Source organism: Antrostomus carolinensis, unplaced genomic scaffold (genome assembly GCF_000700745.2).
Source record: "Antrostomus carolinensis isolate BGI_N321 unplaced genomic scaffold, ASM70074v2 scaffold2657, whole genome shotgun sequence".
In the NCBI taxonomy this organism is placed as follows: Eukaryota; Metazoa; Chordata; class Aves; order Caprimulgiformes; family Caprimulgidae; genus Antrostomus; species Antrostomus carolinensis.
In genome coordinates, this window is record NW_010329283.1 from 658 (window position 1) to 17,584 (window position 16,927).

The 16,927-nt window shown below is 42.2% G+C and overlaps 1 protein-coding gene across 1 annotated transcript; it reads left to right on the plus strand.

Moving 5' to 3' along the window:
* The first annotated feature begins 982 nt into the window (after positions 1-982).
* On the plus strand, positions 983-16,035 carry LOC104528461 (cation-independent mannose-6-phosphate receptor-like). Its single transcript, XM_010172476.1, has 5 exons — positions 983-1,046; positions 12,310-12,434; positions 14,093-14,191; positions 14,599-14,728; positions 15,884-16,035. Exons 1-5 carry the CDS (start codon positions 983-985, stop codon positions 16,033-16,035), a joined length of 570 nt encoding a protein of 189 aa, XP_010170778.1.
* Positions 16,036-16,927: the final 892 nt, after the last annotated feature.

Consider the following 16,927-nt stretch of genomic DNA (forward strand, 5'->3'; position numbering starts at 1 on the left):
TTTCCTTCTTCCCCTTTCATCTTTCATGTGATGACACAGGAGAAACAAGTTCTGGAGTTAGAGTTAATTTTGTGAACCGTTCTTTAAATCCATCTGCTTTAAAAACAAAAGAAAACTTGCCAGTTTGGATTCACCTTCCATGTAACATTGTGGAAGTTACTGTAAAACTTTCCTTCCCATCTAAAAAAAAATCAGGAAATGTTTTGAACGTGGTGGTGGTAGAGCAGCAAATACAAACTGCCTCCTCTGCTTGCTGTCTTGCCTGATAACCTACCCTGGATGAGGGATGATTTGGTGACAGGTAATGTTTTTGTCTTCTGTGCAAGGACAGGAGTCGGTGCATAATGTCTATAACTTTTAGACTTGTGAGTGGAAGGAAAACTCCTTAAACTGCTGTACATCACAGCATTGCTGTTATGCAGAATTTCCAGTTTGGGGTTGCAAGTCAAGTCTACTTTACATTTAATATTGTCGTTTTAAATAGCGCAACTCCTACAGGTGACTATACATACAGTTCTGTTAATTCAAACACTGTCTTTTCAGCTTCTGTTGTGAAACCACAACTACGCTCTTGTGTGCCGTTGGAAGCCCTCGGTTTAGCGTTCAGGTTAGCCTCAGTGAAGAAGCAAGTGCTGAGTACAGAGAGGTGACCTTTAGGTGAACTTGCTCAGCTCTATTAAGTACTTCAACATATTTAAGTGGGAGATGTCATAAATAAGTCATTACTGGACTTATTTGCATATGTGCATGGTTGCTTCACGTGCCTGGGAAGCTGCCATTACAATGGTTTGAATGTGAGTTCTCAGCACGTGAGCTTCCTATAGCTCTTGCGTACTTGAACTTCAAATTGCTGTCCCTTTTCTTGAGCGTTCTGTAAAATGATGTAGTAGATGTGGTTTAGGGTGTATCATGAAAGACCAAATGTCTTTTGGATGGAGAAAGCTGAACTGCTTGTGGTGTAACTGTAGGGCTATTACGCATGATGCATATGCAAGAAAACTTGCCTGAAGACATGCAGCGTGCCTCATGGTTGGAGAAAGTGACAGGTAAGCTAGAGCAGAGCTAAGCATGAGTACTGATGCAGTAAAAAGCTCTTGAAGCACAGTGATAGCTCTGTACCTTGTGCCCTTCAAGCTCTCATTTGCTGTAAGGAGAACTTGCTTTGATATTAAAGTTTCTGTACCATACATATTTGTGCTAAAATGTTAGCTGCACCTAATAGTGATTTCTGTGGCAAGTAGTGGATCTAAGCTGCTAGCTTCAAATTTGAAGTGGTCATCCTGGGAATTGTTCTTGAGCTTGTCTACCTGTGATTGTGCTAGTTGAACCTGCTCATAGGAAGCTTTAGAGAGAGCAGTTTAATCTCTGCAGCGTTCTGATAGCTGAGGGCCTGCTGGGCACAAAAGTCTGTGGATGCATAATCACATCCAGATCTGCTCTTCAACTCTGTGGTTGTAGGTTGCCTTGTCTCTGTGATGGGCCATCTGTGTCACACAGCTTCAGCAAAATGAGCCACTTCAGTGCATTCTCCAGAGAGCAAACACACGTTTCTTTTTAACTACACTTTACAGCTGTTTGGAGCAGGGTGTGCTTTTCTTCCTAGCAGTCATCCCTTGGGTCAGAGGTTGAGAACCAAAGACTTGAATGTGGTTATGAGAATGGTAGCAGAGCACCGGAAAGACTGTTGCTGTATTTGGAGTGGTTCACTAGTGCTCAGACCTCAAAGTGGCTCTGGAGTGGGGACACACGTGCTGTGCCAGCCGTTAGCCACCTGTACCTTGTCTGACTTCAGTGCCTCAGCTACTGATTCGCAAGGTAAACTAGACTTGCTTTTCCCTTTCTCATGTTATTTTTTCCATGAGTTGCTTCTTTGCTTTGTAAAAAAAAGCAGAGTTCTCTTTTGATCCCACAACTTGCTGAAAAGTAGTTTAATTTTCTTTTTCATGCTGTCGCTTCAGTGTTTTAAAAACAAAGCTAGGTAGCTGGAAAGGCAGACCTGCAGGCAAGGTTATTCCCTGTAACTGGTTTGGACCTTGCTTGCACAACCGCTTTCGACAGCGCCCTGGGTTGGCCCTGCCTCCCTCCCTCCCTGCCTGCCTCCTTCCACTGGTGCATGGCCAGAAACCACTGCGAGCCAGACTGGGAGCTGGGCAGGCTCAGTCCCCTCTCCACACACACACACGTACGCACCTGTTGTTTTTGCTGAGTTAATTTTGAGAGAGGGCAGTCCCTGGGGCCAGCTTGTGTCGGGTGCTGGGGCCAGCAACGCTCAGGGGAGGAGAAGAGGAGGAGGGCCTGCCCTGGGGGGTTGATGTGGGTGTATGTTTCAGGCCTCTAACTGTGGGATAGTCCGTGAATGAGTTTATCTAGAAACAGGTGTCATGTTGTGATCTCAGCAAACATAACTGATAATTTTAATCAAGCCCAGGTCTGGAACTGCACTAGCAGTGGCTTCTTGAGTGGTGCCATCTGCAAGGTCGCAGCTTTATTGAGCCCCCTTGGATAGAGGGTACATTGCACCCCACCCCATGACCAAGGTTGTTGCTTTTAAAAGCTGTTTGTATAACAGCTCCCTAAACTAGCTCAGCTGCATTGAACCTGGTTAAGCCCTTCAGAGAAGATAACTTTGGCTGGCCCTGGCCAGAGGTAATTAGGTGGGGCATCAGTGCTGGTGGAGGTGGGTGCTGAGCAGCTGGAGTAAGCAGGTTTGTGTGGCTCAGCTGTGGTCACGATGGCAATGTGATTGCCATCAGATTGTTTCCATTATGAGATGCAGCAGACAGGTCAGCTTGTAGCTTGTTGGAAAGTAGAGCACATGCAACTTGAAACTATTCTCAGGCACTGATTTAATGCCAGGAGTCCTAACTTGTGAGAGAAATAGTTCTTACTTTTACTGTGAAAGTGTACTTTGCATCTCTGATGAGAACAGCTGGTTAGGCATGTCCAGCCTGCTGTAACTCCCAGTGCATAAACCCTGCCCTGATCCTCCCACCCATTAAAAAAAAAAAGTCCCTTGAACTTCCTTGAAAGTAATACTACTCTGAGACTGCATTAGATTTTCATTTTTGTGTGCCACTGAAGGCGTGGTTTGGAACATGATTAAATGTGGGATTTATTTCCTTTCTGTGGACTGTTTGGAAGGAATCCTCAGCCTTCCCTGTCCAGGCACCTCTGACAGGGCGGAGGGAAGGGCTGGCTTCAGTAACTGCTTTCCCTCTGTTCTGTAAGCTGCTCATCTTGTTTCTCTGTTGCTTCTGGCATGTGGGTGAACTGACTTGGAGATGTTGATTTCCTCTGTTTCATAATATGAAACTGGGAAAGCAAACCCCTTAATCTCTCAGACTGATAATTCTGTTATGTGAAGGACTTCGATTCTCATTCAGTTCACAAACAGTTTTTAACTGGTGAGATCTCTTAAAAAAAAACCCAAAAAAACCCAACCAACCAACCCAACCCCCACCCCCAAAACACACCCCAAAACAAAAAACACACTGAAGAACACTCTAGTGCTGTGGAGTGTTCAAAAAACTTTGTGCCTTAGTGTTACAAGTTACCTTTTTGTTATCTTCCAAAACCAGTCAAAAAAGAGTACTGAAGGCATTGGGAATTTTGGGTGAAATGCTAACTTTCTGAGACTTCATTGTGAATAAATTGTATTTTGATTCAAATGCATTTTCTCCTGGAGGTAAAACTGGCTCTAGTCTTAACCACTTACTGTTTTCAGAGCCCTTGAAGGTAGAGTCAGGTTCTGTAACTTTTTTTGCGTGTTGTCAAGCTTTCTTCCATTGCTGAACTTTGGTTATTCTGAACTGTGGCAATCTTGCATCAGGGTTGTCTTTATCCACTTCAGAAATGCAAGAAACTAGCTCAGAGAACTAATCAGTCAGCTCTGCCTGCTTATGAGCAAAGAATAATGGCAAGTGTTTGTCTAGGATTGAGAAACCATTCCTGAATCTGATTAAAAAGTAACTTAATTGCTGTTTTGGGTATTACTCAGTACCTGGTAAGTTATTTTTTGAGCCTCGTATTTGAGCCTTTAAATCCCAATATAATTAGGATATAAATATTTTCTTTTTTTTTTTTTTTCCTTTTTCAGTTCACAGGGAGCAGTGTCTTGTAGCTGTCCCTAACTTGCTCCAGCCATTAGCAAACTGAAATTAATATGGCTGCTGTAGTGCAGGGAAGCTGAGAACCCTGTAGTCAGTCATTAAATGGAAAAGTATTTAGTATCTTACTGCTGGCTCTTTGATGGGATGCACTGGATTTGAGAGGAGTTTTCAGAGGATTCAAAATCTAGAGTAAAGTAGCTGAACTGCTGTTGCCCCTTCTTCATCCAAGAACTGAGCTTCAGAGGTGAACAAGAATGGGTTCTCCTTGTGGGGGGACCTGGATCTGGTATGATAATGTCAAGTGGTACAACATCTGTGAGCTAGAGATTAAGGCAATCACACCTTGTGGTTGAAGCTTCTGATTGACCTCTAATTTCTTGATAGCAGGGCACGGTGGGGGTGGGGGGGGTTGAGCTCCCTCACTGGATTTGGTACTAATCTGTAGATTAAGACAAATGCTTCTGTTGATCAGATAGATGCACTAAACCCTGTGTGAGTTGTAAACAACAGGAATACCTAATAAGTCACTGTGCTGTCCTCAGTTTTCTGATGTGATGACTCTGTATTAAATCCTACTGAAGTTTCCACTTGGGATAGAAGGGAAGCTGGGGAATCTCTTAACATGGCAAAAATCAATGCTGTCCAGAGGGTGCAGGCTGCTGCCAGCGCCAGAAGAGCTGTAGCTGAGCCAAGCTGGCGGCAAATGTTTACTGAGCTGTGCCTTTTTAACAAAGCTTGGCCACAGCACCGTGCTAGTAAGCCAGGCTGTCTAAAGAGCTCCTGACTCCAAACTAGCTGACCTGGGCCTGCCTCGAAACCGGGTGGTGCTGTGTCATGCGGCTGACCACATCTTGCTGCAGCCCCAGCGCTTGCTCTGAGGGAAACGAATCCTTGCTCTACCTCTGAACTACACTGCATCTATGTTTTTTTTTCTTCTGTTACTCTAATTTATTCCTCATCATATTTAACCAGAGCTTCATGGTCCTTCATCAGTTTTTAGGTGGCTGATTTTCTGTTATGGCTGTAGCTAGCTAGTGTGATCTTTCACCAAGTCTTGTGGATAGCTCTGCTTGCTTTCCAGCTTCTGACAGGACCCTTCAGAAACTGTCCTTTCAATATTAAGATATATATATAAATATATATATTTTTGAGCCTTGTATTTGAGCCTTTAAATCCCAATATAATTAGGATATTAATATTTTCCTTTTTTTTTCCTTTTTCAGTTCACAGGGAGAAGTGTGAACTTATATATATATATATATACACACACACACACACATATATATGATGATATGATGCATAAAGGTGCAGCTAGCACCTAATAAACATTATTAGCATCTTTCAGTCTGAATGCTGCGAGAATCTCAATCCCTGAAGGTAGATGTCTCTGCTGCTGGCAGGCAGGATGTGGCTGGCTGTTCTAGTCCATTTAGGCTTAGCACCTCTGACACTGTTACTGGGTATTGATAAAATGCAGTAGTATGCAGTCTGCTAAAGATGCTTGAGCATTTATTTTATCAGGCTGTCAAGGAAAAAGGTTCGCCACCTGTTATATACCTAGTCAGAGTGGCCTTCACAGAGATTTGAGGGGGAAGAATGGGTGGTTTTGGGTGTTCAAGAAAGGGGCAAATGGACTGGATCTGATATACGTTCCTCAAATCTGTTTTGTTCTTGGCCCCAACACAGTAACAGTTATTCCTGGTATTTATGGATATGGAACACAGATGTGAAACTCAAGTTAGTCGTGCTCTTTGCTTTGTAACTTGGTTATTTCAGGGACTGGTGTTTAGGGGATGGCAGTGCAGACAATATCAATATCAACTAACAGACTTTTCTTTCTTTTCAGTTACACATGGGAAGCAATTGATGCAGACAAACGTGTGCTTTATAAAATAAACTTCTGTTTTGGTGTTGAAGAGTGTGGAAGATCAAGTGCAGTCTGTGCATATGACATCAATAAGAAAAGCTATCTGTCCGTAGGTAAGTAAACAAATGTCCTTCCTCATAGGTTGTTTAGAGTCATGTTAATGGGTGGTCTTACACCTATTGCAAACTTTGACGTATTAGCAAATATTTTTTCTCTTCTCAGAACAGTGTAAAACTTTATTCTGTTGTAGATTTACTGGAGAGATTTGGAAAAACATGATCTGATTGCAGATAATCACTTCACAGGACAGTGAAACTTACCTTATGGTCTAGTTAACTGTACTCTAGTGAGGAACTGCAAAGCTATCTCAACTAAAATGAGGAGTCTACCTGTGGCAGGATATGCACTGTGGACAGCCTTATTTGAAGCTTGATACTGAACACAGGATAAAGCTTGAGTTATAGCTCTGAACTATACCACAGCTTAACCAGATGTTACATGAGCTCTTTGTTCAGAGCGAGGTTACTCTCTGTAATGCAATCTTGGAGTATTGCTAAGCTTCTGGGCTGTTATCTTTAAGTTGTTACATACAGAAAGGAAGTCAATTACATGCAGTCCTCTGTTTTCAGTTACACTTGTCAAATCCGGTGGCTGCTTCAGTAATTCACAGATGTCCTTGGTATTCTGAGGAGTGGTGGAGTTTTGCATGCTGATCTAAATATGAAATTGGCATATTCCTATGCATATGCTTGCATATGGTTTCATCAGTCTGCCATGAACAGTATTTGTTTGCTTATTTTCATGGCTGCTTATCACTTTCAGGGTTGTTCCTGTGCTTCAGCTAATGAAACAGTAATACATGAATAGTGATGAAGAGGTTTTCTGATGGTTAACTGTTACTTCTAATAGAATAAAGCATTAGTTTTCTGAAGAGTAATATCTCTTCAGACTGCCTCTTAGTCCTGCAGATCTGAAGTCTGAATCTAACATGCTTGCCAATCTTGCTTTCCATTGGCAGACAGCTCTTATGAGAAGCTATAAGTCTTCAGTAAAAGTGTTTGAGCTTGAACTGCTGGAAGATGGCGAGGAGGAAGATGAATCTCTCCTGTGTGCAGATGCACAGCAGCTAGTTAGCCTGCATTCTCCCCACCCCTCTCCATTAACTACAGAGATACTTTGGTTTCAGGCTGTGGTCAGTCAGTGCTTTTTAAACGAGTGTTGCAACCCAGGCTTATAAAATCATTGGATGCATGAATAAAAGTATATCTCCGTTCATGGCTGCACATTTTTTTATGTAGTGCCGTATATCCAAGCTCCAGAGTTTTCTGGGATGACTGGATAGATGCATCTGAGTTCAAACTGCAATTGCATATAGTAGCATCTTTTACTTTGAGGAGCATGACATCTCAGTAGACCACTTGGTGCTGTTCTGCGTTTCATTCCTATAATATACAGCAAGAATTTTGTTTCCTAAAAACCTGCTGATCTGGGTCTCAACTCCTATGTGGTTGAGGCTTCAGTTGCCTGTGGATTACAAAAGCAAGCAGCATCTGGGCATCTGTTTAAACATGCTTTTTTGAGTGAGACTGCAATGTGGCAGGTTAAGGAAACCTGTTCTCCCCAGGGAAGTGTGAGACTTAGAAGCCTGTGTAGGTTTTGTTCCATGCTTCTTCTGGAAAGAGGAAGGGAGAACAGAACTGGGTGATGACCATGAGCAGTATCAAATATTCTGCCATATGTAAACCGTGAGTGCCTTATTGCCTGACTGCTACTGGGTGGAAAAAGCGTTTGGCAACAATCATAAGTTGGTCTTGCAGAGGCTGTTTAAACTGACTCTCGAGGGTTAAGCCACAAATCCTGTTCAAGATAGATACGTTTTTAGCCACCGTGCAATAAATAAAGAAGTCAAGACAGTGCAGTTAACATTGACATTGAATTTTGCTTTGTTTTATTGGCCATGAGGGTTAAGCCACAAATCTTGTTCAAGATAGATACGTTTTTAGCCACCCTGCAATAAATAAAGAAATCAAGACATTGCAGTTAACACTGACATTGAATTTTGCTTTGTTTTATTGGCCAAATTGTCTTAAGTTTTGCTCTTGTTCATGCTAAGTCTGAGGCTTATTAGTGACACCTGCCATGCTTCGTCGTGCTGCCTCTGTAGTTCCATTGAAGCTTCAGCATCATCACGCTGAGTTGAGATCGTGCTAACAGATTATCAAGCTTCTTTTTTGTCCAAAAAAAAAAGGGAAAAAAAAAATCAGTCTTAATGAGAAAAGAGGAATGCCCTTAATCCACATCTAGGCAGGTGTAGATTCCCAGTGTAGATTCCAGTTACCTGGAAGCTAAGCTGCATACCTTTCTTCAAGGAATCCAGTTAATATGAGATTACTTGTATGCCAAAGTTGAGTGCAGCTAAGGCCTTTGATTTGGGGGAAGAAGGGCAATTTGCCAGCTAATAAACTTTGAGTTATAAGTTTTCTTCAAATATGGGTTTAATCAGAACTCTTCTTCATTCTTTCAGAAAGAAGCTTTCACTGCAAACAGTAGTTTTGCTTTTAAATATCAGCTATGCAAGAGGTAACAGCTATAGAGCTGGTTCTGTTTGTTGATCCCAGCTTTGATAGAGGGTAAGATCGTATGCTCTGTGACTGCGTTCAGTCTGCATCCACGGGAAGCCTTCTGGCTAATGTTAACCGTGTGTCAGTGTGATGTACCAGCGTTGAGACCTCAAAGGCCTCTCCTAGAAAAAGCACTTCAGCTTCATTGATTGACCTTAGAAGTTTTCAAAGGGTAGGCAAATGCTTAGTTCTTGAATGTCAGTGAGAATGGAAATGACGTGGTACTTATTGAACTTAGTGTGACACCTAGTGACTCGTGTGACATTCAGAAAAGCTGAGCCGCTACTAAAGCTAAAAGGGGAAATATTAGCATAATTGTTTGTTGACCTCAGTGGTGCAACATATGCTTTGTCTAGCTGTAGTAGAAGGACTGGGCATGAAATGATAGCTGCCACCTGAATGCCCCCTTCTTCTGGAAGACTGACTGGATGTCTTCCATGATTGCTTTTCTACTTCCAAACAGCTGAACAGATGAAGGAGTCAGTGAGTAAAAGGTGTTGTGGCCAATGCCTTTGATACTTCATATTACACAGTTGTGATAAGTCAGTATCTGGTGCTAATTTTTGTGAGCTGTACTAGGTGATTTTTAGAGTGTTACTTTGTGGAAGGAGTGCAAAGTCATGAAGAAACATGAGTGATCACTGAAGAGAGAGCTTGATGTTATGGAAGATGTGGTTGCAGAACTGGTGCTCTGCAAGGAAGCTCACAGGAAGCTGATGATGTGAGGGAAAGGTACTTGCTCTGTGAGCAGGGATGGGAGGAGTCATGCCACTGAAGAGATTCTTGCTAAAACTTTTAACCAGTTCCCTAACTAGTTTTAAGTGTGCATGCATATTGGCCTGTAGTAAACAAGATGTACTGGCTTAACTTGATTTTTCTTGAATATCACTTTAACTGAGGAAATTGGAGTCAGCTCGCACAGCCTTTAGAGTGATGTAATGTATTCTCAGAATTGAGAGAAAACTAATGCTTACAGAGCATTGAGGTAAGTCCTCAGATAGTGCTGCCTTAGTTCTCTGCTAAGTTGGACCTTAAAGCTGTACATTTATAACCAGAGTTTTTAATCAAGTGCATATTGTTATTATACGCTACTATTTTGACTTGAAAATTGTGTTGTCTTCATTCTGCTAATGAATGAAGACAACACAGTATCTTCCCTTCTGCTAGGGAAGAAAAGAGGCCCATGACAGCATCTTCTAACCAATGATGTGATAAGTAGAAATCTTGCTCTCAAATTAGCATGTAGCTCTTGGTTTTCAAAAGGGCTGCGTGGTACCTTTGTCAGCACCAGTGCTGGAAGTCTTAAAACCTGAAGATAGCCTTGATCACAAGAGTGCGAGAGAGCAGAAAAGGCATGAACCACTGACAGCCTCCAGGTGCCTGGGAGGTGGCACTGAACTGCAGTGGTGGTAACACGCTCCGCTGCTGCAGGTTCTCACCCTGTGCACATGCATGTGCAGGTTTAGCCTGCGCTGCTGTTCGTCTGAGCTGCGATGTTTCTACTCTTACCTTCCCTTGAGAAGGCAGAGGCTTATTGCCCGGTCTCTAATACTTGTCACCCTGGTTATACAAGGAGTGCTGTGCATGGCTGCTTAGGTAGGAACATCTTAATGTGCCTTCCTGTGACGCAGTTAGTGTAAGCACATGCAGCATGAATAGAAGAGCCCTGAGCTACTGAGGGGATGCCATGTGCGTTAGCATTGAGTTCTCTTCTAACTGCCACCTCTTCAGCTTTACCTGCAAGTTTGGTGGCTACAGTCACTTTCTTTCTGCTGGAGTTCAATGCAAGCGAATGGTCATCAGAGCCAATCACAAATGGATCTCTTCCTAGTTGCTTTGCAGAACTGGATTGAACAAATAGCGCTGGGAAACTTTTTGGAAAGATGCCAAACAGTGCCCATCACTAGGAGAAGCACTGGCAGCTGGTAACAGGCTTGAGTATGGGTGCATGGAATGGTGTTTCTGCAGAATATTACCTTGACTGTATTTTTGAAGTTCTTGTACCCTCTTCCTGCCCAGTTTGCTTACTTCTCCTTTTGCTCTCAAGACTATATTACTTGGCTGTAGTTTTGCTTGCCTTGAGTGAGGAGATAACAGGCTGGGCAGTGTTCCAGCGAGTGTGTTTTTAAGATGAAACGTCTGGCCTAGGTGCAAAGCTGCTGCCTGCAGTAATTACAGAATTCACTTGCTTTCTTCCTAGTGTAGACATCAACAAAAATGGAAAAGGGGAAGGCTGGTCAATACTCACATTTTATAGCATTCTCTATAGTTCAACCCAAACTCTGCAGAATTAAAATCTACCTGTCAAAACTGGCCAGGGTGAAGTTGGCATGCTAGATCTAAAAAGGCTTGGTGCTTAATGCTAACCAAAATAGGTTTAAGCAGGAAGGTTTCAGTGTCCTGAGCTTGACTTGAAACGTGCTTCACCTTTCCGCTGACGTCAGGTGCTGGGGAGGAGAGGGATGCGCAGTGACGCAGCACTGACCCCAGCCTTCATGCAGCATGCAAGCTGTACTGCAGGGCATGGGAGCTGCATGGAGACGTGCACTGAGGCAGCAGATCTGTGTTGGGTTTGTCTGCAGGCAGCATCAGTATGATGGCTGTGCCCATGCACCAGTGGGTTCTTCATTAAGTAGATTTAAGATTAAGATGTGAGTAGAGCTGGCAGTGTGTGCTCACAGCCCTGAAGGCCATCGGTATCCTGGGCTGCATCAAAAGAAGTGTGACCAGCAGGTCGAGGGAGGTGATTCTACCCCTCTACTCCATTACTTGGTGGGTGAAACCCCCACCTGGAGTACCATGTCCAGTTCTGTACATGGACCTGCTGGAGCTGGTCCAGAGGAGGGCCACAAAAATGATCAGAGGGATGGAAAACGTCTCCTATGAAGAAAGGCTGAGAGAGTTGGGGTTGTTCAGCCTTTCGATACTTAAAGGGGGATTATAAGAAAGATGGGGACAGACTTAGCAGGGCCTGTAGGGATAGGACAAGGGGAAATGGTTTTAAACTAAAAACAGGATAGATGCAGAGTAGATACAAGGCAGACATTTGTTATGATGAGGGTGGTGTAACAGTGGTGCCACAGGTTGCCCAGAGAGGTGGTAGATGCCCCATCCCTGGAAACATTCAAGGTGAGGCTGGGTGGGGCTCTGAGCAACCTGATCTAGTTGAAGATGTTCCTGCTCCCTCTAGGAGGGTTGACTAGATGACCTTTAAAGGTCCCTTCCAACCCAAATCATTCTATGATAGACTTGCTCTCATATTGTGCTGATGCTATTTATATAAAAGACTTAAAGGCTAAAAAGCTGATAAATAGAAGCTGATGGGAGGAAGGAGTGAATTGTGGGATGTGAAACTAGTTCTAACAGTTTTCTGATGGAGTCCCTTGTTCCTAAGGTAGTGACTAGTTTTTACTGGCACTTGCTGTTGGGCTTATTAACATTCAAAGTGTTTGCTGAAAACCTTTGAGAAAGTAGAAGTGTGATTAGAGATGTCAAACACTATCTTAATTTAGGATCTAGTCTTCCAAATCGCAAGAACCGCAAGGAAGGTCTTCAGTTGTAGTAAGTTCTTCAAAGACTGTCTTCAGGTGGACTGGTATGTCTTGTGCTGCTTAGTGCTTGAAACTAGAGCCTCTCTGAGTTTCTGTGAAGCTGCTCTGTTATGATAACCCCTGGCTTTTGTTTGGTTTTTTTCTTGTTTTTTTAACCTTAGGTGACATAGGCTTGCAAAAACTTTCTAGAAGTCTTCTGGAACTCAACACTACAGGTCACTGCTTGCAGCAAGGTAGTCAGCACCAAATTCAAAGCAACATTAACTTCCTGTGTGGGAAAACACTGGTAAGTCTAAATCACATGTTCTTGTCTTCTATGGAAATGGCAAGTACTTCTAACTTGCTGTTTAAGGAGACTTGCTGTACTTGTCGATGTACTAATTACTGAGCCAGTTATGTTTTAGTACCAAATTAAGGTTGTTATCTACTGTGGCTTTCAAAATTCAGTCCCAGTAGAAAATGATTGCAGATCTGCAGCTTAGCTCTGATCAGAGTCTTTTGGGTCTTTAATATCTTGACAGGAATTGCACTAGTATTTTAATAGTGTAATATGGAGGAATGGGTCAACAGTGTACTGGGTGCTGTAACAGTGAGACCTATTGTTTAAGTGCTGGCTGTGCCCAAGCTGTGGACCTAGCATGGTTGTTTAATAGAACAGCATTGAAGAAAATGACTGACCTCTGTTACGGGTCAAGTAGCTGACAACAGCAAGCGTTAGGTTTTGTCTGTGCAGAGTTGACCTAACGGTGCTTACCTGTCCAGCTGGGCTTCTGGGGAAGTAGTTGTTTGTGAGAATCTGTTTAAAGGGTGAACAGAGATCCCCAAAAAGTTCCTAGGCGCGTGTGTGTATGCAGTTCACCTCCATGTGCTTTTGGAGTTACCCCTTCCATGCACTTAACTGATACCACAGCTTGATGTTCTGTACTGACTGCTGTCAGTTTACATATCTATGTAACAGTGATAAGTAGTGATGGGTGCTGCTGTTGGCACTGATGATGCTGTTGCACATTCCCTCTTGGAAATCTCGCCAATTCAGTGTCAGTGCAGCAGAGATTTAAATACTTCCTGTCCTGTTTCAGCAGATGACTCCTTAAAGTAAATTAAAAATTATTGCTCAACTCCAACTCTAACACCAGATCACAATGATCTTCAAACTCTTCTAGTTACCATAGTTCTAACACCTATTCTTCATGTGACCTAGTAAAAGGATTTTGTAATAGTGTCTGTAACAACTTGTTTCCAGCACTTTTGTGGCAGGTTTAAATGTGGAGGGAGTCAGTTTAAATATGCTAAAGTACTTCTAGCTGAGGTGATGGAGGGAGAATGGAAAAATCTGATTGTTGTCTGTCTTGAAACAGAGACATTCAGTTGAGCATCCAGCCCTGAACAATGGTAGAACCCTCACCTGGAAATAGATAGAAATGTGTGTAACATAAGCCTATAAAAATACATAGCTGAGCTCAGAGGTATTCTTTCTGTGTAGCAGAAGAGATTGCTTATCAGTCTTCTTTGTCAGATGAAAGACAGGGAACTGGTACACCATGCATGGCCTTGCTATTCATCTATTTATACAAATTTGTATTACTGTTTTTCTTTGTAGTAACTGCATGTGGCTGATGCTTCTGCCAGTATCAATTGGCATAGTGAGTGCTTCTAAAAGATGTGGTACAATTGCTGCATATTAGGACTGGCATATGTTAGTTTGAGAATCAGTGCATATGCAGACTGAGAAGGATTTGGCATCCTGCATTTCCCCGAGTTTATCAACAAAGCTGTTAAATAACAAATTTACTGTTAACAAGTGCTGTTAAGAAACTGTGTACCTTTGCTCTGTGACATGTATTCTGTTTTTCTTAGTCTCTTGAATGAACTTATTGCTGTCTACAGATGTAAAATAAAACTGAAATCTGTTTTTCAAATAATTATTTTTTATCCCTTAAATAGGGTACCCCTGAATTTGTGACAGCAACAGAGTGTGTCCACTATTTTGAATGGAGGACCTTTGTGGCTTGCAAGAAAGACTCGTTTAAACCTGCGAAAGAGGTAATCTGTGTATTATCCATGTAGAAGTTACTCTTCACACATCACTTTTACTCTAACCACCTGTCCCCACCCTAAATGAATCCAAACAACCTCCATAGACCTGACTTTTTTTACAGGCATGTAAAGCATCTGGTGAAAGTGGGTGGAGCTGAGAATTCTAAATAACTCTTCAAACTTTTTTTGTCATTTGAATGGTTGTTTATGGTAAAACTCTTCTAAAAGCTAGAGCAGAAAAGGCTAACTTTGGATGTCTTTTTTTTTAGTCAGCATATCTAGCTTTAAGTCTAGTTGAGCTTCCAGAAGTAAAAACTTTTTCCACATATTAACTTGGCTTTATATATCCGTGTTCATAAATTCTCCCTACTTGTGTAGTGTGGATTTTATGTAATTTTTTGCTGTTGTTCTAGGTCCCTTGCTATGTGTTTGATAAAGATTGGAAGAAACACGACTTGAATCCTCTCATCAAAGTTTCAGGACACTACTTGGTGGATGATTCTGATGATGAATCTTTGTTCATAAACGTTTGCAGGGACTTAGGTGCGAACACTTGCTTGTGTCACTTGTCAGTGTATAAATTTCTAGTAGTGTGGTTCTTTTCCAGTGCCTCAGTTGAGGTTGTCCTATGACCAAAGATCAGTATTTTGGGACTTGGCAGTAGCACGAGCTACTTCTCATGATTTGAAAGTTGCTTTCTGTGAAGCCAAGTCTTACTTTCCAACTATTGACGTGTTCAGAGATACACCTCTCCTGGATGGGCAAGTATAGTTAGAAAAGTTGATTTAAACTGGACTGACTTGAAGAGCTCAGCTTGTGTTGTAACTGCTTCTGTTTGCTGCCAGATAGAACCAAGATGTTTCATAGCAGTTCATATGCTCTAAATTTATTACTTTGGGCTCCAGTTCAGGCTGTTCCTTAGTTCCAAGTGAATGTCCTGAGATGCATCTAAAATAGTGTTTAGGTGCTTGGGTAAGTAATGGTGCATAGCTAGCACTTTCATGTCAATTGGGAGCTATACATGTAAGGAATGAAACCAGAAAACTCACTCATTTGAAACTTGCTGAAAAGGCTAGTTTAGCTATATGCTTGCACTGTTGGGTTTTTTTTTACTCTGCAGTTAAATATATATTTTGTGCCCCTGTTAAGGGTTTAATACTTCTAGTTTTAGTGGCAGATCTGTTCTTTCAAAAATTCCATTAGTCTGAAACTTTTTGCTGACAGCTTTGGGTATATTGGCTTGTAAGAAACAAAGGAGGGGAAAAAAAAACCCTTCCCTATGAGGAGGAGTTACCCATTACTTGGTATGATTTTGGTGTTGGAGGAGGGAAACAACAAAAAAACCCAAACTGAAAACAAAACCCCACAGCCAGCAAACAAACAACTTGGCACCCTTCTGGAAATTCTCAAATCCCTGTGCATCCAGCAGCTGTACTAGCAACTGGAAACTAGCTGCAGCTACTTCAGCACGAAGGATGCATTTGCTGTCCAAAAACAGGGCAGAATGAACTTCCGCCTGTATATCACAATTTGTCTTGCCAGCTTCACATTGTAATGTAACCAGTTTTAAAGGTAACTTGTAGAAAAGGGTAAAGCAGTAAATGTTAAGTGAGCCAACAGATAAAATGGCAAGACACTTCAGGGAGAGCAGGGCTTAGAAATAGAGTACTATGTTGTATTTTCTATGTTCTGTAACAGGGAGTTCAAGTGGAGAGACCAGAAACTGCCCTGCTGGCAGCGCTGCTTGCTTGTTATATGAAGGTCGGGCATATGATGTTGGCCATCCAAAGGAACAGCTGGAACTTCATGACAAAGACAGGTATGTAATTTTTGTGGTGGTACTTCTGTGAACGCTTCTGAACCATCTGGGCTGGAAAAGCAGTCTTAGTAACAGATGTCTTCTAAAACTCAACATCAATATCACTTCAATTTTGAAGCATTGACAGAAAAAAATTTCTTCAGATACTGACAGGACAGTCTTTTTCAGGCATTCTGTTGTAGTGCCATAACAGATCAAATTTTCTTCTTCATTGTGAAAGAGTCCTTTTTACAGAAGTGCAAAGTGAGGGCTGATTGCTGCTCTCTGCCCACAAGCAAAAGAGTGAGATTTGACCTCATCTGCCTACTGTCTGAGGGCCCGCAGGGTGAATGCACTTGGCTCTCTGTGAGTTTATGCACAGTGTTTTGCTCACTCTACTGCCTGGGGGTACTTCAAAAGTTGATGGATGTTGCCTTTCTGTATTTTTGCATTAATGAGTTCTTAATAGAAGAAATAGATAAGCAATGCAAGGCTTATTGTTCCTGGTGGTGGTAGAGCTGGGACTAGGAGAAACTGTTTCCTTGATGCCTCTGTTTTGTTTGCTGCCTTTTTGTGCTGGAAGTGTAGCTTGAAAGAAAAAATTAAAAAACCCCAAACAACAAAAAATGCAAAAACCCTGCAAAACCAATGACAAACCCAAAACCAACAAAAAAACCCACACCAAAAAACACCCAAACAACCCAATGTGGTGCAAGGGACTTACTTAACGTGCTGACCTTTCTGAGCTTTAGGTCATTTGAGCCTGCTTGCCGTGTCTGTAGGGTCAGTAGTACACTGTTGACTTCTGCAGTACTCTCTTTATCTCAGATGCAAGCTGAAGAAAATGAGCAGAATAAGCCAGGTTAATAATAGGGTTATTTCGGTGACAGGGTTGTGGGTTTTCTTTTGGTTTACAAATGATCATAGAATCATAGAATAGATTG